The sequence below is a fragment of the Haliotis rubra genome, unplaced genomic scaffold (genome assembly GCF_003918875.1).
Source record: "Haliotis rubra isolate DU_JTF1 unplaced genomic scaffold, ASM391887v1 Scf1269, whole genome shotgun sequence".
Lineage (NCBI taxonomy): Eukaryota > Metazoa > Mollusca > Gastropoda > Lepetellida > Haliotidae > Haliotis > Haliotis rubra.
Genome location: NW_025765191.1, coordinates 109889 through 136799, shown reverse-complemented (window position 1 = coordinate 136799; position 26911 = coordinate 109889). Strand labels below are relative to the sequence as shown.

General features: G+C 46.4%; 1 protein-coding gene across 1 annotated transcript in view; it reads left to right on the top strand.

Annotated features, from left to right (window-relative positions):
* LOC124266612 (DNA-directed RNA polymerase III subunit RPC1-like) overlaps positions 1 to 26911 on the top strand; it is a 63287-nt gene that overhangs the window by 10708 nt on the left and 25668 nt on the right. The window contains 18 exon segments of the mRNA XM_046701406.1: positions 287 to 340; positions 802 to 923; positions 1117 to 1216; positions 1637 to 1666; positions 1669 to 1716; positions 2352 to 2489; positions 3024 to 3175; positions 3365 to 3506; positions 3792 to 3932; positions 16468 to 16537; positions 16852 to 16979; positions 17124 to 17259; positions 18147 to 18311; positions 19179 to 19263; positions 20220 to 20307; positions 21655 to 21766; positions 21937 to 22050; positions 23006 to 23163. Coding sequence (XP_046557362.1) covers positions 287 to 340; positions 802 to 923; positions 1117 to 1216; positions 1637 to 1666; positions 1669 to 1716; positions 2352 to 2489; positions 3024 to 3175; positions 3365 to 3506; positions 3792 to 3932; positions 16468 to 16537; positions 16852 to 16979; positions 17124 to 17259; positions 18147 to 18311; positions 19179 to 19263; positions 20220 to 20307; positions 21655 to 21766; positions 21937 to 22050; positions 23006 to 23163 — 1983 coding nt within the window.

Sequence of the window (26911 nt, the reverse complement as noted above, 5' to 3'; positions counted from 1 at the left end):
GGTAAATACTTGGATTTGAAAGACTTAACAATCAAATGGTAGAATATTTTGCAGCATATTCTTCTATTTCTTTTCATATAGTTTAAAATGTTAAAAAAACCCATCAAATCATGTTGAACATGGAATTGTTTTTCACCATGTCCTTTACTGAGTTCAATCACTGCCCAATCTAATTTTGTTATTATTTTTGTTTTTGTTTATTACATGTAGTCTTTGTTGTATTGTAATCTGTGGTCACCTTCCCCCCAGAGACAAAGTCTGATGTATAATGTTGTATATGCTGCAGGAGGTGCTTAATCCACTGTCAGTCCTTTATCTGTTTGAGAGGATACGAGATGAGGTAAGCCTTTGTTCACTCAATGAGAAGAGCATCTTTATAACAGTGAGTGAGTGAGTACGGTTTTATGCCACTTTCAGCAATATTCCAGCAATATCATGGCGGGGGACACCAGAAATGTATCCATATGGGGAATTGAACCCGGTCTTCGAAGCGACGAGTGGACACTTTAACCACTAGGCTACCCTACCGCCCCTCTTTGTAACGAAAGGAGGGGGTAGTGGAGCAGCTGACTGTTTAAAGTGCTTGCCTTTCATGCTGAAGGTCCTGGTTTGAATCCACACCTGATATCCAAAGGCATGTCATTCCCAGGATATGGTTAAGAGAAGCATCACAAAGTAAGGAGAACACGAACCATAAATACTGATAGATAAGGATGAATATCTACATACATTATTCTTTACTTCAGATCTATATGATAAACATAAATATATCATCTATATGTTTCTGTATATTTGTTACAGGATATTCCTCTGTTGTTGATGAACCAGACAGTGGGAAGACCAGAAAACCTCATTCTCACTCGAATCCTCGTCCCACCTATCTGCATACGGCCTTCAGTTGTCTCCGACCTCAAGTCTGGCACGTGAGTTACGATGTTGTCTCTCATGGCAACCAGCATTGTAATGACCCCAATTTTGTTTTGATTGTCTGACACACTACCAATACCTACATTGAAGACTGCATTACTCTAATGATGGAGGTTTGTCTTGAAACTGTAAGCTGAAGTATGTCACCTAGAATGGTACATCATCGACCTTCAAAATTTCATTTTGCAGGAACGAAGATGACATTACAATGAAACTGACGGAAATCATTTTCCTGAATGATGTCATTCAGAAACACCGTGCTACTGGCGCCAAGATGCAGATGATCATGGTGAGAAAGGCTGGCTGTACCTTCTAGGATCTGTTTCCTCCAAAAACTCCTCCAACAATCATGTTTGTCATGTTTCTCATACACAAAAGCAGATAACTCCTAATTGCTCTCACTGCCAGGGACTTGCAGAATCTGGTCAGAGTAGCTCTCAACATTTTACAATTTAGAAATTTGGGAAGTACAATAAAGACAAACTTTATGGATAACAACAACTTTTGTTTTATGTGTGCGACGTTTTGACTCAGATGCTTGTACCTGCTTGACTGTATTGATACGTTGCACACACGAAGTAATTGGTATCCTGAAAGTTTGTCTATACTCTGACATTCACTTCAGATCAAGTTTCAACAATCTTTATTCACACAAATATTGCAACATTCATCACTCCATGAGTCCATAACGCGATGTCATTGTTTGCAGGAAGACTGGGACTTTCTGCAGCTCCAGGTGGCGCGCTGCTATACAACAGTGAGACGTCCGGCATCCCGCTCCACATGCAGGTGAGTCTGGACAGTATGGTGAATAGGACCAATCAAAGCCCTTGCTATGGACAGATATGGTATGGTGATCTACCTTCAGTTGTTGGCAATATATAGCCTGTTTTAACCTTGTATTGTCATCTATAGTTAGACTGTTTTAGATTTGATTGCTAATTTTAAATTCGAATCTGTGATAATCTAGTCATTTTACTGTCCTTCGTTGACGGGTTTTTATAGTTTACCATTGCTTACTATGCATAAAATTAATTGTTCTCGTCACGATATGGCTGAAATATTGCCGATGTGACATTAAATTTTAACTCACTCACTCACTCACTCACAGATATGGTTTGAGCACAGTTTGCTGTGTGTCCAGATCCGTGTAAGACATCTAGTCCTATCTTGTTGTCTTGATGTCACAAAACAGGAACAGTTGATGTTTGTTGGCATATTGAGTGGAATGAAATATCCGGTCATACATGTATATAGTGATCTAAACAAAACTGTGTGTCTTGACAAAGAATTGAATTGTTTGTTTTTGATCTCAAGTGTACTTGGCATTCCAATTTAAGAAGAAACGTAAGCCTAGATATTAGAACAAAAGCTGTAATATTTTAACTCATTAACTTGCACCTGTAACTTTTCTTTAAATTTAGCCAAAGAAGTCGATGCGAGGGTTTGTACAAAGGTTGAAGGGCAAACAGGGTCGTTTCCGTGGAAACCTGTCTGGAAAGCGAGTTGATTACTCTGGAAGAACTGTGATCTCTCCTGACCCCAACATGAGGATAGATCAGGTAGGCAAGGGAGAAAACATACATTATATACAGTCTTCCTCAATAGCCCAACTAAACCCCAGTTCATTCAGTGTTCAACCCAACTGAACCCCACTCCAAGCTGTGTTCAACCCAACTGAACATATCTGATCCCCATTCCATTCAGTGTTCAACCCAACTGAACATATCTGATCCCCATTCCATTCAGTGTTCAGCCCAACTGAATCCCAATCCAAGCAGTGTTCAACCCAACTGAACATATCTTAACCCCATTCCAAGCAGTGTTCAACCCAACTGAACTCCATGTCATTCAGTGTTCAACCCAACTGAACCCCATTCCAATCAGTTTTCAACCCAACTGAATCCCATTCCAAACAGGGTTCAACCCAACTGAACATATCTGAACCCTATTCCAAACAGTGTTCAACCCATCTGAACCCCATTCCAAGCAGTGTTCAACCAAACTGAACCCATTACAAACAGTATTCAACCCAACTGAACCCATTCCGAACCATGTTCAACCCATCTGAACCCAATCGTCTAACTGTTCTGCAGGTAGCAGTACCAGAGCATGTGGCCAAGATCCTCACTTACCCAGAGAAAGTGAACAGAGCCAACATCAAACTCATGAAACAGTTAGTGCTCAATGGCTGTGACGTCCATCCAGGTGCCAACTTCATCCAGCAGCGTGACAACAACATCAAGAGGTATGAGACATCACACAGTGATATGTTTCCAGAACAGTAGAATTTAAATAGCTAAATAGTAAGCTGTAAGCTGTAAATGTAAGCTGCAAAGTTTTGCCACTCAGCAAAATGGTACTGTCTGCATACTTTTATTTCCTTCCAGCAATAATAATATCAATCATCTGTAGAAATATGTGACCCTTCTTTCAGGTTTTTGAAGTATGGAAATCGTCAGAAAATAGCCAGCAGTTTGAAGTTTGGTGACACAGTGGAAAGGCATCTTATGGATGGTGACGTGGTTCTGTTCAACAGGCAGCCATCCCTGCATAAACTCAGTATACAGGCATTTTATGTGAGTTGTGGTTAAGTAAATAATGAGGTTCTGCAGACATCGTCTCAATGATACATGGATGACCTAACAGTGACATGATCTGGCAGAGATTCCTCTCAAATAGTATTAGATTGTATCTCCGTGTCACTGACATGTTTTGTGTTGAGGGCAAAATGATATCTTTCTGAACTTTACTTCACTTCATGTCCATTTCAGTAGGAGAGTCGTGTGAAAACTGAGTTTTTATTTACAAACTAATCAATATGTTTTTCAAATATGGTGTGATGTCTGACCAATTTCCTCCAGGCCAAGGTGATGCCAAATCGGACATTCCGTTTCAACGAATGCTGCTGTGGCCCCTTCAATGCCGACTTTGACGGAGATGAGATGAACCTCCACCTGCCGCAGACAGAAGAGGCAAAGGCAGAGGCAATCACACTCATGGGGGTCAGTTGTCTTTCGGGGGTGGAAAAACTGCAATCTCGTTTCAGTATTTACAGAGTTCAGGACATGTAAGACGATTCATTGTCAACCATTGTAGCTTTGTTGGCTCGTGCTTAAGTTCCTGTTTTGGACCACAGGAGTACAATTGTGAAGCTCATTTCTGGTGTCCCCCCACCATGTTTTTTTAATGTTGCTAAAACCATACTCACTTACTCTCTTCCTCATTCCTGTGTGTTAGAGTTTCCGCCCGGAGAGCGGAAGGTCGCGGGTTCGATCCCCGACCAGGTCATACCAAAAGACATTAAAATATGGTACTTGTTGGTCCCTGCTTGGCGCTCGGCATTAATTGGTACAACAAGGACTGGTTGGCTCGGAGTCAGTATATTGTGTCTGAGTGGGGTATTCATGCTTCACTGCGGCATGGTATCTCAGTGGGCTAACACTATAAAACCAGCTTCAGTCTGGGCTAGTACAAGCACATGCACATATACACACACGCATGCACATCGTCATATGAGCGAAATATTCTCAAGCACGACGTAAAACCCATTCTTTTTCAGAGAGATCGTCCTTGGGGTACATATTATGCATTTTCCGGCTGAAAAATGTCCTGTGACAGTTGTATCAATGTTTTTTGAATAAAAAGATTGAACAATAAATAAACTCTTTTATTTATTATACGGCCCCTACCTCACGGAGTTACCTCCCTTAGCGCATGCGCACCAACTGGGTAGGCTCCTAGACCCGTATCATCATTCCTTCTGCTGTCACTGCCGTGAACAGACGTGTTTATAATAGAACGCACTTCATGAGCCGGACAGCGCTGAAAGCTACTAAGAAAGCTATGTCTGAGACACCACCTGTATGTATGGTCTTTATTTGCCTAAAACAAGGAACAGTAAAGCTTTACAGTTGGTTGTTTCATAATTGTGACTTTGTATTAATACAAATTACGCTTGAACTTTCCCGTGGTTTACGCGACGTGTTGCTCTGCCATGGCGGGAAGTTTAGCGTGCCATGTGGTCGCAATATTGCGCGATTAAAACCAACTATTCCTTTCCGTGGGTAACCTTCACGTATTTTTCAATGTTTTCTACGTGTTTATATGCTGCTGGCCGCTGTTAGCTACATGCTTGCGTGTTTGCTTTCAGGCCTTTTCATCCTGTTCGGTCTGTGGACAGAGAGAAATTCCACGGGCCGACAGGCATGAGCTATCGCTGCCTGTCTTGAGAAGACGGGCCACGACGCTGAGTCCTGCCCTATTTGTCTGGCCTTTTCCCCGGGCCCAGAAGAGGCGGGCGGCCGATACGCTGTTTTATCGCGGAGATGCGTGGAGGCGGAGGGACCTGACGCAGGTCCCCCGCCTAAAACCAAACGCATCGTCAAAAGGGAAAAAATCCCGAGGCCCTTCCCCTCTCCTACCACTTCGAGTGGTTTTGACATGTCGGTAATGGACTCTATGTTTCAGCAGCATATGGACTCCGTGAAGTCCTTCGCTCGGGAGTCGGGTTGGAGGTCTCCGGCAGGAGTTCCTCGCCCACTCCGGACGGGGGCAGAGAGTCCGGGTGGGATCGCCGGCTCGGGCTCGATCCCTCAGCCTTGAGGCGCTCTGTAGATCCGCTGCCTCTGGCTTCGATCCGACGCCTCGGCTGCTCGAGAGGGAGGTGCTCCCAGTCCCCTCTCGGAGTTAGCGCAGGGACGCTGAGTATTCCTGGTATTCCGGTCCTTGCGCACACACCCGCCTTTGAGAGCGGGAGGCACCAGTTCTGCCTGGCCTGCCTCCAGCGCCTCGGGACCGGGTCCACGCACGCCGGCTGGCGCTGACGTGGAGCCGTCTGTCTGTTCTTCCCTTCCTGTGGTTCCTAGCGCTAGGCAGTCCACCGGGTCGGGGTTCGGGTCCTCTTACGGAGGAGACCCAGCCTCTGACTCGGGCTCGGGCGCCGAGGCAATGGAGCTTGGGGAGGTTGAGGAGCAGGACGGAGGCTTCCGTTTTGCTTCGGCCTTGCGGGAGGTCCGGCAGAGAATTGCCGAGGGCCTACCCCAGGCCGCGGTGCCTGCTGGTTGCGTGGACTCGACTGAGTTCCGCTTGCCAGGCGAGGCGTTTGCCCCTAGGCAACCCTCGCAGACGCAGCTCCGCATTCTGCCTTCGTTGGTCTCGGACGTGGTCGATCCCCTCTTGTCTGGTGCCCGAGTACGGTTTGACTTACCGGATCTCGTGCGGCGCTACCAGCTTGGGGAGGATTCCCTGTTCGTTGTGCCAATTGTAGACGAATGTGTGTTCACTTCCGTCGCCCTGGGGGGAGGCTCGGCTTCCTCCGGAGCAGCTCCGGCTGCTCGGCAAGGGCGCCTGACTCCACCTTTTGCCCTCGCTGGCTTCCCCTGCGGTACGCGTGCACCGACCTACGAGGAGGTCTACCGGAACGCGATGCAGCAGGTGCGGGTGGTGGTCCATGAGGCCTACCTCTCCTCGGTTCAGAGGTCGGCCCTGGAGGCGGAGGGGCATGCTGGCGACGTGTCGCCGCATGTCGTGCTGCTCCGTCAGCTTTCGGAAGTGCAGGCTCACCTCGCGCGCGACTCTTTGCGGTCTGCTGCGTCGACGGTGATGTGCGCAGTCATGGGGATGCGCAGGCTGTGGCTGTCGACGTCTAGGTACTCGGCAGCAACACAGCAGACCTTGCTGGCCCTCCCTTTCCGTCTGGGAGCGACCCTCTTTCCAGGGGCCCAGCAGGTCATACGGGAGGCTGCCGCTGCAGCTACCTCCTTCAAGGACTCTAAGGCCCGCGCTCCCGTGCCACCTTCCTCCGCCGGGGTGCAGCCTACACCCGAGTCTGCCGGCTGGCTTCGGCCGCTTGGTAGGGGTAGGCGGAGGAACAGGTCCGCCAAGGGTAGGGGCAAGGAGCAGTCCTCGACTAGCTCCCAGCCTTTTCGCGGGCGCGGGAGGTCTGCCCCGACCTCCCGTTAACCCATCAGGCTGCCGCTCAAGCCGTGTGTCACGCCCAGTCAGCTCCGCTACTCGGGTCTACACACGCTCTCCTACCCCATATCCCAGTGGAAGGCCGCCTCTCTCTATTCCTGCCGGAATGGGAGAAGGCTACCAACAACGCTTGGGTGCTGGCCACGGTCAGCATAGGCCATCTCCCACTGTGGAAGCGAGGTCCGCCCGACTTCACCGCATACGCCGCGACTCCGTGCCGCCATGTCAAGCCAGGGCGGACATATTGCGCGACGGTTCAGGCTCTGCTGGACAAGTCCGCAATCGAGCGCATTCCACCGGGAGAGGAACAGGCGGGATTTTATTCCACGCACTTCCTCGCCCAAGAAAGACAGCGGGTTCCGTCCCGATTCTCAACCTCAAGGGGTTGAATCGCGATGCTCAAGTACCATCCTTCAAGATGGAGACACTGCGCCGGTGATCTCATCTGTTCAGCCCGGGCGATTGGCTCCACGCCAATCGACCTAAAGGATGCGTATTCTGCATGTACCCATACATCCATCGTTCAAGCAGTACCTTCGGTTCTCTTTACGACGGGATGTATTACCAATTCAGGGTGCTCCCCTTCGCATATCGACTGCCCCAAGGGTGTTCACCAAGCTCATGTTAGTCCCAGCTACCCTAGCTCGCCGCAAAGGCCCTTACCTTACCTAGACGACTGGTTGCTCGGAGCACTAACACAGCCAGCGAGTCAAGATGCTACTCACACAGTGATAGACATTCTAACTCGACTGGGTGGATCATCAACCTCAAGAAATCCGACCTGGTACCCACCCAGGACTTGGTTTTTCTTGGAGCGATTCCAAACGAACAAGGATCTCGTTTCCTTTGTCGCCCGACTGGGTCACCAGAGTTCGGGAGATGGTATCTTCATTCCTCTCCCAGCCCCAGGCACCAGCACGGACTTGGCTCCGCCTACTGGGCCATATGGAGGCGAATTTATCTCTGTAGTGTGGCGGGCGCGGTTGAGGATGCGTCCCCATACAGCAAGCTTTGGCTCGGCTGTGGACTCACACGGAGGATCTGGAGCGCAGTCTCACAGTCCCCGAAAGTGGTTGACACCTCACCTTCAGTGGTGGACAAATGTCGGGAATCTCACCAGGGGTTCCCTTGAAATCCCGGACGCCAGCTCTCACAGTTCAGACCGATGCGTCCCTCACGGGCTGGGGGGGTGTTCTGGGCAGTCTGTCGGCTTCCGGACTCTGGTCCGAAGCCGAAGCCCACCTTCACATCAACGTGTTGGAACTGAGAGCTGTGCGGTTGGTATTCGAGCGCTTCAGAGAGCATGTCCGTGGCCAGGTAGTCCGTCTTCAGTTAGACAACCAGACGGCCATGTCGTACATCCTGAAGCAGGGAGGCACGGTGTCCCCAGCGCTCCTCCGGGAAGCGTGGGACTTTCTCCTCTGGTGCGACCAGTACGATTGTCAGGTACTCCCTGTTTATCTCCCGGGGCTGGAGAACGTGCGAGCAGATGCGCTCTCGCGGATCCTGGCCCCGCATACGAGTGGATGCTCGACAGGCAGATATTCACAGTAATCTCCCAGTTGTACGGGTCGCTCGAGGTGGATCTGTTTGCGTCCGGGCGGGACGCATCAGACACCCATGTTCTGCTCTCGGATACCGACCCAGGGCGTTGGCTGCGGCCTTCCAGCTGGATTGACGGGCAAAGTGCTCTGGGCGTTCCCGCCGCTACCACTCATTCCCCGTGTCCTTTCACAGCTGTTCACCCAGCCAGCTCGGCTACTTGTGCTACTGGCACCGCTTTGGCCCCCACAGAGCTGGTTTCCGGTAATTCTCAGGTTTCTGGCTCAGCCTCCTGTTCTATTACCTTTGGCGACCGGACATTCTCTCTCACGAGCGGGCCCACCCAAATCCACGGATTCAGTGGGTGGCTTGGCCTCTGTCAGGTCTAACCTCGAGGCACGCGGAATTCCTGCAGCAGTTGCAGACACAATTCTGGCTTCGAGGCGGGATTCGACAAACGTTTAGTACGAGGATAGGTGGTCCCGCTATGCGCGCTGGTGTTCAGATAGGGGGATTGCAGATCCCTTTTCTGCGGATTTAGTCCGAGTATTGGAGTTTTTGCAAGCTCGTTTGGAAGAAGGCCTGGCGGCTTCGACCATTCGCGGCTACTCCACCGCTATTTCCACTTTTCACACCCCTGTCGATGGTGCTCTTCTGGGGCAGCACCCTCTCGTACAGCGCTTTCTCAGTCCACCTTGGGATTTGTCGATCGTGCTCGATTGGCTGTCCGGTCCCACTTTCTCACACCTATCGGCTATTTCCATTCAGTTGTTGACCTAGAAAGCTGTTTTTCTGGTGGCGGTAACATCTGGTCGTAGGGTCGGCGATTTACATGCTATGTCGTCCGACCCGGCGCTGACTGTGTTTCACACGGATCGTGTCAGTATTCGCCTCACAGATACTTACCGACCGAAGGTCGATCACGCTTTCCATGTGACAGCTCCTATCGAACTTCCTACTCTTACCCAGCCTTCCACATCGGGACCACTCCTACGAGCACTCACCCGTTGGATGTCCGTGAAGACGCCAAAGTCTATATCAAACGCAACGCAGGGAACTGCACGGGTACCCAGCTGTTCTGTTGTTACGGTGGCGGAAGGCTGGTCTGCCAGCGAGCAAGCAGACTTTGTCTCGCTGGCTAGTCTCGTGTATTTGTGCCGCTTATCAGGCTAAGGGCAAGCCTCCCCCTGAGGGGTTGAAGGCTCACTCGGTCAGGGCAGTAGCCGCCTCAAAAGCTTTTGCATCGGCACTCCCCATTGAAGAGATCTGCTCCGCCGCTATTTGGAGCCGCCAAGCACGCTTATATCGCCATTATCAGCTCGACACGCATTCCCGTAATCGCGCGAAGCTTTGGTCGTGACTGTTCTCTCCAGTGGACAGTGTCCTGCCACCCTGACCGAGTGAGTCTTGGTTTATTGGTTTGTTTTGACGCTACTGTACAATAATTCCATTATTGACATGTCTGCTACTGTGTGCTCACTCAGAGAACCTGTACCCCCTTTCGATTCTCTACGGAGTTACTATATCGTTAGTGAGTGGTATTTTGCATTCCCCCTACGGTGCTCTTATGTAAAAGCCACTTAGTGGGTGGGGATTCATTGACATTCGCACTCGTGCAATGTCTCATTATGCTAGTGAGGTCGCCTTTGAGCACAATTCCTCCCTGTCAGTTCCCTCCCATAATGCCTCTCGCGAAGCCAAAACTGGGACAAGTGACAGGTGAGTGTTATGGCGCCTGTTCAATTTTTTTCCATGATAATGATCGCTATATTTGTGTGTGCTTGGACAGAATTCCTCCTCCCTGGCCTCCGGTCTTTGGGAGTCTGTGTTTATGCATAATATGTACCCCAAGGACGATCTCTCTGAAAAGAATTAACCAAACCTGCAGAGGTTTTCAATTCTTTGAAGAGAGTCGCCCTGGGGTAGGGCCTCCCGCCTCCCGCAATTCTGTTCACTGATATATTCAGCAGAAGGAATGATGATACGGGTCTAGGAGCCTACCCAGTTGGTGCGCATGCGCTAAGGGAGGTAACTCCGTGAGGTAGGGGCCGTATAATAAATAAAAGAGTTTATTTATTGTTCAATCTTTTTATTCAAAAAACATTGATACAACTGTCACAGGACATTTTTCAGCCGGAAAATGCATAATATGTACCCCAAGGACGACTCTCTTCAAAGAATTGAAAACCTCTGCAGGTTTGGTTAAATTTCACCTCACCTCATTCCTGTGTTGGATGTCATTGAGAACAAACTGGTTTGATTCCAACCATGAACCCATTGATTGTCTCTAGCCTCTTGTTGTGTCCTGGTCACTGTCAGTGAAACAAGTCAACCCACCATGTGTAGACACAGGTTGTAAGTGCTACCAGGTTGCATGAGGTCTGGTTGTCTGAGGTGCCTCAGTTAACACTGCAAAGTTGCCTCCCTTGTGCTTGCCAGAAACATCGTGTGTGGTCATGAATCCCATATTTGCCAGGTTTGTTTCTTGGTTTGTGAGCACCACCATGCTTGTGGTAACATTTTTAAGACTGGCATCATTTGGGGCTTTCTTCCCACAATTCTCTGTTCTAGTTGAAATATGAAATATCCGCCTTGTACCATTAAACGTTGAGGAAATCACGAATCACCAGCAATAGTGGTGTGACGATTCATCAATATGCATCGATGCAGCGATCCATGGGCCGCCGATACAGTGATTCGATACAAACTTTTACAGTTTTGTATATCTTGATACAATACTTCAAAATGGCCACGATATGTCAATTTCTAACTTTGAATATTGCTGAATTGCGATATCTGTCAAAAAAAGACTTACTTTTTTGATGATTAAAATATATGCTTACTTATTTTCCCTTCATAACGTTTTGTCGGAAATTCTTGCGTCAAGAGCTGTGTCTGACAGCGCTCACATGTTAATAACATTCACAAAATCTGCGTATAAACATAATTATCTCGTTTCCGAATGAACATTGAAAAACGCTGGTGGAATTTGCCGAAATACTCTAAAATGGTTTTGCTTTGAGCTTAAGGTGTTTTATAGTTGGTGTTAGAATTAAGGATTTTAGTATCGTGATACGTATCGCCACCCTTATATTGGGATTCGAATCGTATCGTAGCTTCAGTGAACAATACTTTGCTAATATATATTGCCGTAACTAAAAATATTTCCTTCTCCTGACTCGTGCTAATTATGCTTGTCTCCTTCCTCTTGCAAATGATAGTGGAACACTTGAAATCCCTTGAAGTTCCCTTCTAAAAAAGCGGACGTAAAATCACTCACCCGCAAGTAGCGTCCCTTTCCTCCCTTTTGGCGCCCAAATGGTCACATGATCGGCCATATTGTCACTCTCCCCTTCTTCGCCCTTGATTACGGTTGTGAGAGCACCTGGGTCCCTATACGGCACATATCCTTTTATATTTTTGGACCTTGCATCAAAATTATTGCTGTATACGGTTTTTAGGATTATATTCTACATTACGGTTTAATCTAAATTTTCCCTTGTTTGATGTGTTTTCTTCTTGTTTACATTTGATGAAAACGTGTATTCGTTGTAGGTACCTAGTGTCTATTCATAATTCCAGTGAATTGCTGAACGTTTCTCGGGAGCAGGTCGATGTACCAGTGGTGAACACCGGAGGCCATAAGAGATCATCGTCTACTGAGCTGACCCCATCGCAGATGAAGAAGGCTAAATCATCATCTTCGCAGAAGAAGAAGGCTACTACCATGAAGACTTCAGCGAAGTCTAAGATCAGCTCTACACAGAAGACGAGGTCTTTCTCAGCCGAGATTGTTCCTCCGGAAGAAGCAGATGTTTATGATGATCCACCGATCCTCATACCTGAAGTCACCATTGTCAGTAAGAAGACGAAGCCTGCTTCTACAGCTACATCGGCATTGGTATCAGCTCAGACATTGACAGAAGACCTCCTGTCAACGCAGACATCGGGTACCAGAGTAAGCAGCAGCGTCAACTCTTCACAAGTGCAGCGAGCCTTAGATGACGTCTCTTCAGTATCAGATGCATCATCCCTGCAGCAGTCTCTTCGGACAACGCAGAACTTCAAACCAGGACTGTTCATGCAACAGTTTACAGACCAGATGATGTCGATAATGGAACGTGGCTTCGCTCAGGAGAAGGCTGCTATGAAGATCTCTACAGCGACTACTAGCCTGCATGAAGGCTCTACAGTCTCCCCACCACATCCGGATGAAGAGGGAAGCCTGCGCGAAGGCTCACGGAACACGACGATCTGCCCCTTCTGAAGTGAGGAGTCTGGACTCCGCTACCAATGTAGACGTTCCAGAGATTGCTGCTAAGAAGTCTCCACGCAGGAAGGGATCAAGGTGTTCTCCCGAACCCTACAGAAGTCGCAGATATGAGTCTTCATCTCCATCGGACTTTGACGCCCATTGAGAGCCTGCGCGAAGGCACTCCTACAGAGGGGAAGCTACGTCCAGGAACCCACCTTCACGAAGGCCTAGAGAATTATCTCAAAACTCCAGGAAGGATTCAGAATCGCCTCGGGATCGATCGCCTGCGTGAAACTCATCTTACAGATCATCCTATAGAGACTCAACGCATTGTGCATCCATAGAGTGAGAGATGTCTAAATCAGAAGATAAAGGTGAAGGCGTATTCTCCGATTCGGAAGTTAACTCCTGGATCGCCAATGGCTTGGACTTATCATCACCTTCTAAGGACACAGATGAGGCGTTTATCTACAAGATGTCCAACGATGATTTCGACACGCTCACCATTCCACCGATCGACCCGATCTCTCAAGTACCAGTCAACCTTAGCGCAGCTTTTGATAAAGCCACCAAGTCGCAGAATCAGCACATCCCAACGTTCAAGGCCAGGAAATTCCCTCTACATAGGATGGAACCCTTCCTGAAGGCTCCAGAGGTTGATGATGACTACAAGATTATCACCAACTCCCGTCAGAGAACTTACAAGATTGAGGATAAGAAGTTAGCGCAGCTGGATACAACCACCAGACGTACTTTCCTTGGATTAGCCAGATCGAGGGCTATCAACGAAACACTCATCTCGAAGTTCAAGAATTCCATCCGACCGGATGATATACTCCGCTCTACTAATGCAGAAGAGGGACCATCAGTTTATGTCGGAGCACCTAGCATCCACATCAGCGGGCTTGACTCTCCTGAGAAGACAAGGGTTATTGTCAGCATGCACTTGGAGTGAACGCTTCACAAAGTCCTTATACAGAGCCCCATGATCAGCAACTTACATCTTCGGAGGAGGAATTGAAGAAGTCGCCAGAGAAGTCTCTCACGACTCAAGGGAGGTTATGATGATTAAATCCATTGACACCTTGGCTAACGTGATTCGTCAGACGTCCCAACCCTACTCCAATAAATCTAAGTTTGCAGGAGTCCAGAGAGCCAGAGAAAAGAAGTATTCCAGCATGAAAGGAGGAAAAGGCTCCTTTCGTCTCCCAACCGGAGCTCCTAGAGGTAACCCCGGAAGAGGCCGAGCACCTTGGGGTGCAAGAGGAATCAAACGCTGAAGACCAGGTTCGGAACGACTGGAGTCTTCCACCCCCAGCCGTTCCTGTACAACCTTCGACAGTGGGTGGACGTCTTCAACGGTACTGGGAGAATTGGGGAATACTACAGGACGACTATGTATCCCAGATACTGCGCAGAGGGTACAAGATACAGTTGGAAGCCACTCTGCCGCTCACAAGCAACCCGATGGCCTTCAACTATGCAGCCGACCAAATAGAAAAACTGGACGATGCTATCAAGACCCTACTCGACAAAGAGGCAGTAGAAGAGATAGATCAAGATCTCATCACGCCCGGGTTTTACTCACCAAATTTCCTGGTACTGAAGAAGAATTCCAAGGAGAAATTTCGGCTCGTCTACAACATGAGGAAGTTCAACCGGGAGTATCTACACAGACCAGCAAAATTCAAGATGATACATCTTCCTCAGCTCCGACATCTCGTTCGTCCAGCAGACTACCTCGCCAGCATAGATCTGCAAGATGCGTACTTCCACATCCCGATACATCCAGACTCAAGGAAATACCTACGATTCCTTTTCAACGGACAGCACTTCCAGTGGAAGGTTCTACCGTTTGGAATATCGTCGGCCCCCTGGTTGTTTACTCGAGTGACCAAGCCAATCGTCACATATCTACATCGTCCGACGCAACTTGTACGACGACAAGTGGCAGAGATTTGAACAATATGCAAAGAGGAAAGGCTTTACAGCGGTGAAAGCAACACATCCTCAAGTGGCGGAATACTTATGTCATCTACGACAGACGAGACACTTAAAAGGTTCAACTCTCTCAACTTACTTAGCTGCCCTCAGTACAGTTATCACCATGAAAACGGGTATTAAGTTGACCAAAGTACCAGAGATTCTGGCACTACTACGCTCATTCAAGTTGGAAGACCAACAAAAAAAATTTAAGGCTCCTGCCTGGGATCTCAACATAGTTCTACAACATCTCACCAGAGCCTCTAGAACGGACATCCTTTGAACTACTAACTCAGAAAACGCTGTTCCTGATCGCCCTAGCAACAGCTGCAAGGATGTCAGAAATACATGCTCTGGACTTTGAACGAACACGATTTGAATCAAGACATCGTGACATCGTACATCTTGGACTGAGATGGGATTTTTTTGCCAAGAACCAACTGCTTGGTCAGCCTGACAGACATTTCCACGTCCCAGCATTATCTACAGTCCTTGGGCCACAGGATACGCAGGATCTATCCTTATGCCCAGTCAGAGCACTTAAAGTCTACTTACAGAGAACTAAAACAAGGAGACGAAAATTCAAGCGCCTATTCATCCCCTTATCCACCGAGACGCCCACGGAAGTCTCTCGGACAACAATATCAATCTGGATGAGAGCCGTTATACTAAGGGCCTATAAAGCAGCAGGACTTGAGCCTCCACGAGCCTCGAATCCACATGAAGTCAGAGCCCTGGCGTCAACACTTGCTCTGCATGGAAACTGCTCGATTACAACTATAATGGAGGGCTGCTTTTGGAGATCGAACACAGTGTTTACCAACCACTACCTCAGAGACATTGCCATCGAAGACGTTTCAGGCATTCACCAGTTTGGGCCACTTGTTGTAGCACGACAACTAACGGTTCCACAAAGACGCTGAGTAAATCTCACCCCTTTTATCACGTGACTTGTGAAAACCAACGCTCTGGAGAGCAATGGCTATAAGTCCATGCACACGTCTAGGACAGACTATCATGAGTGATAGACCCTGTACTTGAATAGGACATACTTGTACCTGAAGAAGGGTCGCATCTCCACTTGATGCTGATGGACTTGCAAAAGATAACTAATGGAATATCAGTATATCTAAAAACCACACGAAAATGTCAGGAGAAGTTTCGGAAGAAATCTGACAAGTTGTGGTCCCCCCAGACTCAACAGAGAGAAGTTGAAAGAACAGAATCTTCAACAGTGCCGTCATAAGTTCCCAAGGGGGGTAATACAGGACGTAAATCTACAACCATTGAAACCAGAACGTTGGCTGACCCACCACCGTTTCCGACGGATTCTGCAAGCATAATTAGCATAAGTCAGGATAAGGAAAAATATGTAATTTTCTGACTAAAATTGATATTTTATACTTTTCCTGACTCATGAGGTTAGCCCTCCCAACCTCCCCTCTTATGGCACTCTGGATTTCCCTGTAAATCCGGGTGTCGGGCTTACATATGGAGAGAGTGACAAATATGGCCATTCACATGGCCAAAAGGGAGGAAAGGGACGCTACTCGTGGGTGAGTGATTTTACGTCCGCTTTTGTAGAAGGGAACTTCAAGGGATTTCAAGTGTTCCACTATCAATTGCAAGAGGAAGGAGACAAGCATAATTAGCATGAGTCAGGATAAGTATAAAATATCAAGTTTAGTCAAAAAATTACATTTTTAGTATTGTGATGTATCGTATCGCAGATTGTATGCCAGTACCAGCATTTTGCCCTGCACTATTTTACCTTTCTGCTTCAGTCTAAATCCAATATTATCACACCCCGGAATGGAGAACCACTGATTGCTGCTATACAGGATTTCATCACAGGTGGGTTGTCTTGTGTAGCAACTTAATGTTTATTTCTTCAGTTCAATGCAAGAATTCTATCTTTTTTTATGTTCTGCTTGACCCTAGTACTCTGGTCATACTTGTCTTTAGAACTGATCTCTGGGAAATACAACTTTGGAGGGACCCAGTACCCTTGTATATGCTTCTTATACTCGAACTCGAATTAATGGACAAGCTACTGAATGTTTATGAGTAAGTGTACTGACGATCTGTATTTGTCAGTGTTTGTAATGATGGTTTCTTTTTGAGTTGATATCCTGTCAGTATGTGAGTGATGGTGTGGTTTTGTGCAGGTGCCTACCTTGTGACCCAAAAGGATGTCTTCTTTGACCGAAGTCGTGCCTGTCAACTTGTGTCCTCCATGTTGGCTGCCAAAGACATGAAAATCAAAATTGATCTACCTCCTCCTGCAATCTGGAAGGCGAGTGAAACATCAACTTCCTTCAATGCAATCAAGCATTTTTGTCCACCTTTTTTACCAGCATGTTTACCAACACACACTGAAACTCTGTAACTGATTACGATAACTGATTACGATAACTGATTTGAGCATTTGTCCCTGCAGCCATGCAAGCTGTGGACAGGCAAGCAGATCTTCAGTCTGCTGATGCGGCCAAATAGATCTTGTCCTGTGAAGGCCAACCTGAGGACCAAGGGCAAGAACTACACTAAGGATGAGGACCTGTGCACAAATGACTCATGTGAGTCCATTTTCTAGCTTCAGGCTGAGAGTTTGTTTACCTTGATGTATACCTTGATGTTCACGTACAATTAGACGACAATGCTGATTGTAGCTGTGCTATCCCTGTCATACTTATGAACAAAAATACACATGTAATATTTACTTGAACGTGTTGCTGCCGACAAGATGAATAACTAATAATGAAGTTTTAATGTGAGTGATGCATATTAGGAGATGTGATGTATCCCATTTTTGATGTTCTTGTTCAGACTGGTGATGAGGTCAATACCTGTTTTTATGGACCTGCGAAATATTGACCTAACTGACCAGTCCATAAATGTTTTATTATGTAATTACCAAAAATAAGCTTCTAAAAACCAAAACATGTCCATTTAGTCAAGGAAAGTAATTTTATTTTCGCTACAAACCAATAACGTTATGTCAACAATACTGTGACATGTAAACAATAGAATGATGTCATAGCTTGACATGAAAATCTATTTGTAGTAACTAAAGTCAGTATGACTTTTGGTCGGACTGATGTTCAGCAAGCCATGTTTGTGGTAAGAATGGGGCTAAAGATAAGATGGCCAACTGGTTCATACATGTCTTTGTGTCGGAATTACGAAGGTCAATGCTCATGATGTCAATCACTGGATTTTCTGGCCCAGATTTGATCTACAGACCGCTGTCATATAGTTTAGTACAGCAACTGATTTATAAAGAAAAAAGAAAACAAATATCAAAGATATAAGCACCACAGCCAATTTAATGTTGTTGCTAGCCACATACTGTAGTTCTGTTATAACATGCAACACAGAAACCGATTCATTGTGATGTTTCATCCTTATGGTGGTGTGTATGAACCTCCAACGAGACTCTGCTGATCCTGAATGGTTTGTTCAGGGGTGGTGATCCAGAACAGTGAGCTGCTGTGTGGAGCCATGGACAAGGCCACACTGGGGTCCGGCTCCAAGAACAATATCTTCTACATCATTCTGCGAGACTACGGACAAGAGTATGCAGCTGATGCCATGTCCCGACTCGCTCGACTCTGTCCGGCATACCTCTGTGAGTGATATCTCAGTACATAGTTCAAGCTCACAGTAAAATCTCATCTCAGTGATAAGGGGCAGTTTAATTACCAATTGCGTCAGTCTAAGTAAACTTAGGCTCAGTATTTTTTGTTACACTGCTATACTGAGTCTAACAAAACCTTGTGGAAGGTCGCGTCTGGTAACCTTTGAGCGACCTATGACCTTCCAATCAAACGCAAGATGGCTGAACGGATTTAACCAATCAGACAACGGCTACTATTTAAGGTTTGGCGGGACTTACAAAATGGATTTTCTCTTCCCCGGTCGCCAACACTGATCTCATAACAAATGAAAACCCGCATAAAACACAGATATATGACCTGCAGAATATACGCTTTTGGGTTTCTGTTGACATGGCTATCATTACCTAATATTTCCGCAAGCTGACATCCTTGAATGCTGACAAAACGCTATTCTCAGCGACTGTTTACTCACTCTTGTGACGTGCTCCATGTGCATCATTCGGAAGCGATCGTACAGAAAATAGCATTCAGAATTATTCGGGTACAAAACTTTTTCGAGGTAGAAGTTCAAACAGTATGTGCGAATGTCAGCTTTCGCGATTTGGTAAGCTGTGTTCTGATTGGTCCATTGAAAAGGTCAGCTGACTCGACCTTCCACAAGGTATTGTTAGACTCAGTATAGCAGTGTAACGAATAATACTGTGCCTAAGTTTACTTAGACTGCAATTGGGTAATCTTGTCATCGCCCATTAGAAGTTGATGGTGTATTTTCCTTGTTTGACATCATATTTCCCACCATAATAGTGCATGCTCCCTGCTAGCATGTTTATTTGTAATCCCACTTTATCATAGTGTCAGTTTTCTTATCCACCTTGCAGCTAACCGAGGGTTTTCTATCGGCATTGGTGATGTGACACCTGGTCTGGGCCTGATCAAGGCCAAGAACGCATTGCTGGATGATGGGTAAGGGTTGTCTTTGTTATAAGGATGTAGCATACACAGATAGTTTAACCCAGCAGACTACTGATGTCAAATATGTGGTCCTTGGCAGCAAGGCTCAGAGGTTTGAACTTTCATTCACCCATGTGATTGGATTTGATGTCAAAAGACTCTTAGGTTATTCTTGTCATTCCAAATTATTCCAGTGTGTAGACTACTAACCAGTGTCTTGTGTAGGTAAAGCTAACCAGCTTCAGTGACAGAGTGAGTAGTGGTGTTATTTGATTGCAAGGTGATCAGAAACAAAAATGTCACAATGGTCTGCAAAGCAGTGTGATGCACTTCCATTTTAGCTATATCTTCAAGGATACATGGCTTCATCTAACAAGGTGTTCGAACTATTACTGCTCTCTGTGACATGTTGAAACATCATGACTGCTTTCAAGTGTAAGCTTATGCAGCTGATACCTGAACTGAAATTTGTAAGTTTTCATACATACCTGTCAGCTGAAAACAGTCCAGAACAATGCTGAAGTATCACTAGATGTAATGCTGAAGTATCACTAGGTGTAATGCTGAAGTATCACTAGAGGTAATGCTGTCAGTGGCAAGCTTACTGTGTCTGTGTGTCTGATGAATCTGGGATTGTGACTGCCTAACTCTGCAATTACTACTGTAACTACCTGTTTGTTTGTCTGTCTGTCTGTCTGATATGTCTGTGAATGTCTACCAGTCTGTGGCTGTGACTGTGACTGCCTGTGTCTGACTGCACCTGTGTCTGTCTGCCTGACAGTCTGTGGCTGCCTGTGTCTGTCTGTCTCACTGACTGTGTCCATGATTGCCTGTGTCTATGACTGCCTGTGTCTGTCTGTCTGACTGCACCTGTGTCTGTCTGTCTGACAGTCTGTGTCTGTGACTGCCTGTGTCTGTCTGTCTGACTGCACCTGTGTCTGTCTGACAGTCTGTGTCTGTGACTGCAGGTACAGTAGCTGTGACAGCTACATCCGAGACCTGGAGGATGGCAAGCTCCAGACACAGCCAGGCTGCTCAGAGGAGGAAACGCTTGAGGTTTGTGTTCTTATCATAACAGGATAATACTTGCACACAATGAAATAACCTTCTGTCAAAGATTTTAAAAAATGTTAAGGTTACTTTTTGGATTTGGCTTTACAGAAAGTATTTTCATATATTTGTTATCCCCCGCAACTCGTTTTGCAGGGGGTATTAAAATGGACTCCATCCGTGCGTACGTCTGTGCAACCGTGCATCCGTGTGTCTGTGCACATTTGTCTTCTCTGGAGCAGAACTTTAAAACCTTCAATATTTCTTCACCAAACTTGGCACATGGATAGATCTGGTGGTGTACTGGTGCCTTTTGGTAGTTTTGGTATTCTGAATATAATATTTTTGGCATTTCCATGGCAACAAGTTTGACTTAGATTGAAATTGGTGGTTGTGCTCTTTTCTGTAGCAGAACTGTAAAACCGTTCACTATATCATCGCCAAACTTGGCACGTAGATTGTTCTGGTGGTGTACTGGTGCCTTTTGGTAGTTTTGGATTTCTGAGTGAAATATTTTTGGCATTTCCTTGGCAACAAGTTTGACTTAGACTGATATTGGTAGTAGTACTCTTTTCTGGAGCAGAACTCTAAAACCGTTCACTATTTCTTCGCCAAACTTGGCACATAGATTGGTCTGGTGGTGTACTGGTGCCTTTTGAGTATTTTGCCATTGCAGTGGTTATTGATGACTTTGTCTTCTTGTTTTCAGCTAAGATGCAAAATTTGTGATTTCACCAGCTATACTGTTCAATGTCGGTCACTAGATCATAAGAACTGTTTCTGGCTGATACAATACTCCACTTTTCACTCTGATTTGTCTGTGATGGGAGAAGCTTAATATTAAAATATGCTTATCTACTGTTTAATTATCACCATTCAAATGAAGAAACACCTTGTCGTACTGGCCTCAGTCTGGACATTTGCAGAAAGTGTTTTATTCACTGCAGTTAGTTGTTGATTGATCATTGATGTGGTCACACATTTCAGAATATTTGGTTGAAAGTTGCAGTCATTATCCACTACATGTGTGCTGCAGTGGATAGAATGTCTGCCTGGAGAGCAGGAGATAGGTGGTTCAGTAATTCGACCTGTTAAGCCAAATGTAAAGGTGGTACATGTTGTTGCCCTACCTGGGGCTGTGCATGAAGGGATTTAAATGAGGACTGGTCAGCTTGGAGTGAGGATACAGGTAAACTGTTGTATGGGATTACATTGGACTGGCATTAATATGAAACTGGCGTTAATCTAGATTGGTATGAGCAGACACTGCTACAAACGCAAGGACAGTCATGTGTGTGATGGCATGTCACTTTATAAGTATCTGGACGTGATATTCAACCCTCCATGCTTCAGGCCATGATCCTGAAGGAGCTGTCTGTGATCCGAGACCATGCTGGGAAGGCCTGTTTACGGGAGCTGCACAAGAGCAATAGCCCCCTCACCATGGCCATCTGTGGCTCCAAAGGTAAGAAGAGCTTTGTCCATATAATGTAAGATGCATCTTTGGTATTGTTCGTACGGTCGCGTTACTTCTCAGTGTATGCAGTGTACATAGTGTATGTATGGCTATAGTTCAGGTATCTGTGGATCATCTGACAGGCTGGCACTGATGAACGTGGTGCTTGTGTGTTCCAGGGTCCTTTATCAACATCTCGCAGATGATTGCCTGTGTCGGCCAGCAAGCCATCAGTGGCAAACGAGTGCCCAACGGATTTGAGGACAGGGCTCTGCCTCACTTCGAGAGACATGGTGAGTATGCACTGGCAGCTGTAAGGTTGTACATATTTGATCTATCAATGACATGATTCACAAATTAAGTACCTGTGAAGATCCGGGTTAGAATTGGTCTTCAGTAACCCATGCTTGTCGTAAGAGGATGAGGATCAGTTGGTCAGGCTCGCTGACTTGGTTGACACATTGATGTTCTGAGGTATGTAGTCAGAGTTAAGGTTGTGTGTATTTTGTTATGATGTAAAATATATCCAAATGAATCATTGGTTACATTTATCTCAGTTACTCATGCGTCCCAGACAGTATGTTCCATCACATCATATTATACATATCCCGAGAATGTCACGGCCACCATGTCACCACTTGTTAAATGGTGCTATGGTCAGTTCTTCTTCAAAGGGATGGTGAGGTAGCCTAGTAGTCACACCAAAGACCCGGTATCGATTCCCCACATGTGTTCAATCGTGGCCCTTTGTTTCCTCCAAAGTCAAGTTTGGTTATGTACTGCTAAGTTTTCTCACAGTCTATCATGGCATCCGTAATGGGCCCGTTGGGAAAAACGGGCTGCTGAGTCCTGGAAGCTCAAAGGCGCACTACAGTCCAGCCCACAGTCCACTACGCATGCCATTACGTTTCCTCCCGGCCTGTCGCATTCTGATGGGTTGTCCATGTTTCTGACATTTTGATCAAGTTTTCATGGAATACCATGGCAATCGCGGACAGTCACGTTTGCTTATTCAGTCCCCCACGTTGTCTCACGTCCATCCTGTTTTGTCCCCGTTTCGGTGAAACAGGGCTGCCGTGGCCACCGGGAATATAGTGTAACCCTATCATAAAAGTGCGTAAAACTAGACTCACTCACTCACTCACTGTTGTTCTTTCAACCCTACCACTTCTCAAATACAAACATCTTATGTAAGGAACAGGTGTTCATGTGGTGGAATGTACATAAGTATCCTTGCTTCTGCTTCAGCCAAAGAGCCTGCAGCTAGAGGGTTTGTGTCCAACAGTTTCTACACTGGCCTCACACCGACAGAGTTTTTCTTCCACACCATGGCTGGACGAGAGGGTCTGGTGGACACTGCGGTCAAGACGGCAGAGACTGGCTACATGCAGAGGCGACTGGTCAAGGTAGGACTGTGGGGGACCTGCTCATATGAATGTGATCTTTCTCTTCCATGTTTGACCTTTTTGATGTTTGTGTGACTTCTTGTTCCTCGTGTGACATCTTGTTCTGTATGACCTGTTCGGTGGACTAGAGCTAGAGTCATCCCCAACATTGTATTGATTATCCTGAAAAGTGACAATACTGGATCTGGGTAAGTGACTTTAGTCAGGATATGAACCTCAGTCTAGGCTGCTGTCATATAGCAGGAACAGTTGCTAACTCAGTGCTACACAACATTTCATTGGATCGATTGTCTTTCTGATGTTTTAGTTCCATGTGTGACTGTTGTGTGCCACATGTTACTAATTGTAACTGTGTAGACTCCCATGTCCTGCATCAAGTTCCCTGATTGTGTTTGGTTAATTTAATAGTGAAAAAATCACTTTAAAACTAGTGACTCACCTTTTTCTTAAACAGTTATCTTTCCTGACTCATGCTTTCTGCTTGTCTTCTTCTTCTTTGCGAACATAGTGGAACACTTGTACCTCCCAATTGACCTTCAATGTAAAATCACTAATTAGCTCACCCTGAGTTACTCTCTCCCACCATTCTTCACTCTCTCCTTGAGCTGTGAGCTGGACGTGAGAGCGCCTGTGTCTCCCTACACACTATATCCTTATTTATATTTAGTTTGCTACCTCTTATATTCATCTATAGAGGTGTAACTAGTATCCTTATTCAACATGCATTGATATTTATTCATGTTTCTGCTGCTTTATGCACGGTCCGCCGTGTTTGCTCAGCAGTTTACTTCAATGAAAAAATCTGCATTGTTTCTAAATTACGCACTGCTGCCATACGCATTTAATATGCTTTAGCTGCATAACTCCATGCTCTATTGTTTCACGCTGCAAATTATGTATTTATTTGTCTAATTCTGCCTTTGATAATTATTTATATTCCGTCTTGAGACGGGAGGCAGATAGATCTCGGAAACAAGCTTCAGTCATGGCTAATAGGTCAGAGTCAGATATACCCTGTCAACTGTTAGCGGATGACCCTCTACCGTCTGGTGTTCCGCCTGTAGGGGATAAGCGTGGGACGCAGTCCGCTTTATCCAAGAAGCGACCTGCTTCCCAGGATGTTCCATCATCACAGCCTAAGACTAGAAGAGCCTCCACGTCGTCTCAACGTACGCTCCAAACCCCCAGGTCTACAGCTTCGTCTAAAGGGAAGACTACTTAAAACTTTGCTTCAGACATTTTACCTGTTTCAGAATTGTGTTTATATGATGATGACATTCCGATAATCATTCCAGATGCACGTCATAGGAAACGACCAGTATCGGCTACCGTCACTTCAGCGCAGATCAACACGCAACCAGAGATGCCTACGCTGTCGCCGGAGATCATAACTGAGGGTCCCATTACTACCACAGAGAGGACACCCTCTACATCAGCGCAGACCGTCCCAGACGACCTGGTTCACCAAATCATGCAGTTGATGGAAGACCGATACGGTTTACAGAGGCCCCAGAGCCGCGGGCCCCAGAGCCCAACCCATAATAAGTCATACAGGGCCCTAGAGCCCGCCTTGGCTTCGCGTAGGGCCCTAGAGCCCACAAACGCGCCTCCACGAAGGGCAACCCAGCCCGTAGCGAAGCCCTCACGAAGAGCAACCCAGGCCGCCTCCACGAAAGATCCAGAGCCTCAACAGTTGCGAAGGGCTTCGCGGAGGAGAAGTGCTTCACCGAACTCACACCCTGTAGAACACAGAGGTCGTTCACGAAGCAGGCTCTCATATAATGATTTGGACTCTGACTCGATACCTTCCCGAACGCCTACACGAAGGTTAAGTGGCTCAAAGGCATCTTCACCCAGAAGATCTAGAAGGGATTCATCGAGAGCTTCACGAAGCCACCAGCGCTCACCGAGGAAGTCTCCTCCAAGGTCTCCCTATACTAGCCACTCGTCAGTCCGTTCACCACAATCTTCTCATCAATCTTCTAACAGATCTAGGACTCCACCTCACTCTATTACATGTGATCCTACGTCAGAAGAGGAAGAAGGTATTATTTTCTCTGATGCAGAAATTAGATATTGGATGGTGAATGGATTAGAACTTGCTTCCCCGTCTAAGAACGAGAACTCAGCTCATACTTATTTGATGAAGGAAGATGATGCGGACACTATCACCTTACCTCCTATTGACCCGATAGCAACGGTTCCAGCTAATCTGGATACAGCCTTTACCAAATCTACAAAATTTCAATCAACACATTTCCCCAATTTCAACGCCAAGAAATTTGCAGGTCACAATATGGACTCCTTTTTCAAGGCCCAAGAGATTGATGACAACTTCAAGTTAATCAGTGATTCCAAGTCCAGGAATTACAGAATAGACGATCGCAAACTAGCCCAGTTGGATACCATTTCTAGGAGAATGTTTTTTGGATTGAATAGATCTAGAACGGTTAATGAAACTCTCATCACCAAGTTCAAAGATTCTACAGAGGAGGAAGATAGAATGATCTACTCGGCTCTACTCATGCAGAAAAGAGACCAGCAGTTCCTGACTAATCACTTGTCTGCACTTACGGAAGCTACTACCATGGCTCGTCGGCAGGGTCTACTAGCCTCCTGCAATTGGAATAATCAATTTACGGAATCACTCTACGCTGCCCCATGGTCATCGCCCCTACTCTTTGGTGGTAACATAGACAAGGTCTCCAAAGAGGTGTCTAAGGACTCTAGAGAGGTGCTTATGATCAAGTCCATGGATACGTTAGCGAGCGTCATTAAACAATCATCCTTGAGATACTCTGGCAAGTCTAAATTCTCTGGACTACAGAAAGCACGTGACAAGAAATTGGCTACAGCAAAAGGTCCCAGGGAATCTTTTCGTCGCCCATACAGCAATTTCAGAGGAGGATCAACAAGAGGCAGATCATCCAGAGGTTTCCGTGGATTTAGACGATGATATTCAGGTTCGGAACGACTGGAGTCTTCCACCCCCAGCCGTTCCAGTACAACCTTCCCAAGTGGGTGGACGCCTTCAGCTGCACTGGGAAAACTGGGGACTACTACAAGATCCTTATGTATCCAACATCCTACACCACGGATATCAAATACAACTCAAGGCCACACCTCCGTTAACAGTCACCCCTCCAAGGTTCGACTTTCTACTGGCTCAACTACCTATGTTAAGAGAAACAGTAGCTACTCTACTAAGCAAACAGGCCTTAGAAGTTCTGGATCAGCGAAACATCGTACCAGGTTTCTACTCCCCAGTTTTCCTAGTGCCCAAGAAGAATTCCAGGGAAAAGTTTCGTCTCATATACAACATGAGCATCTTCAACAGAGACTATCTAAGCAAACCGCCAGCGTTTCGCATGATACACTTACCGCAACTTCGGCACTTAATTCGTCCCAAAGATTACATGGCCAGCATAGATCTGCAAGATGCATATCTACACATTCCGATTCATCGCAATTCAAGGAAATATCTAAGATTTATCCTAGACGGGAAACACTACCAATGGAAAGTACTTCCCTTCGGAATCTCATCGGCCCCTTGGTTATTCACAAGAGTGACGAAGCCTATTGTCGCATACCTACATCGTCAAGGTCTTCGCAGCGCATTTTACCTAGACGACGGGATACAAGTGGATCCAGATCCACAGGTCTCAGACTACAGCTGAACTTTATAATCAAGTTACTAACACAACTAGGATGGTTAGTAAATCTACTCAAGTCGGACCTAGAACCAACG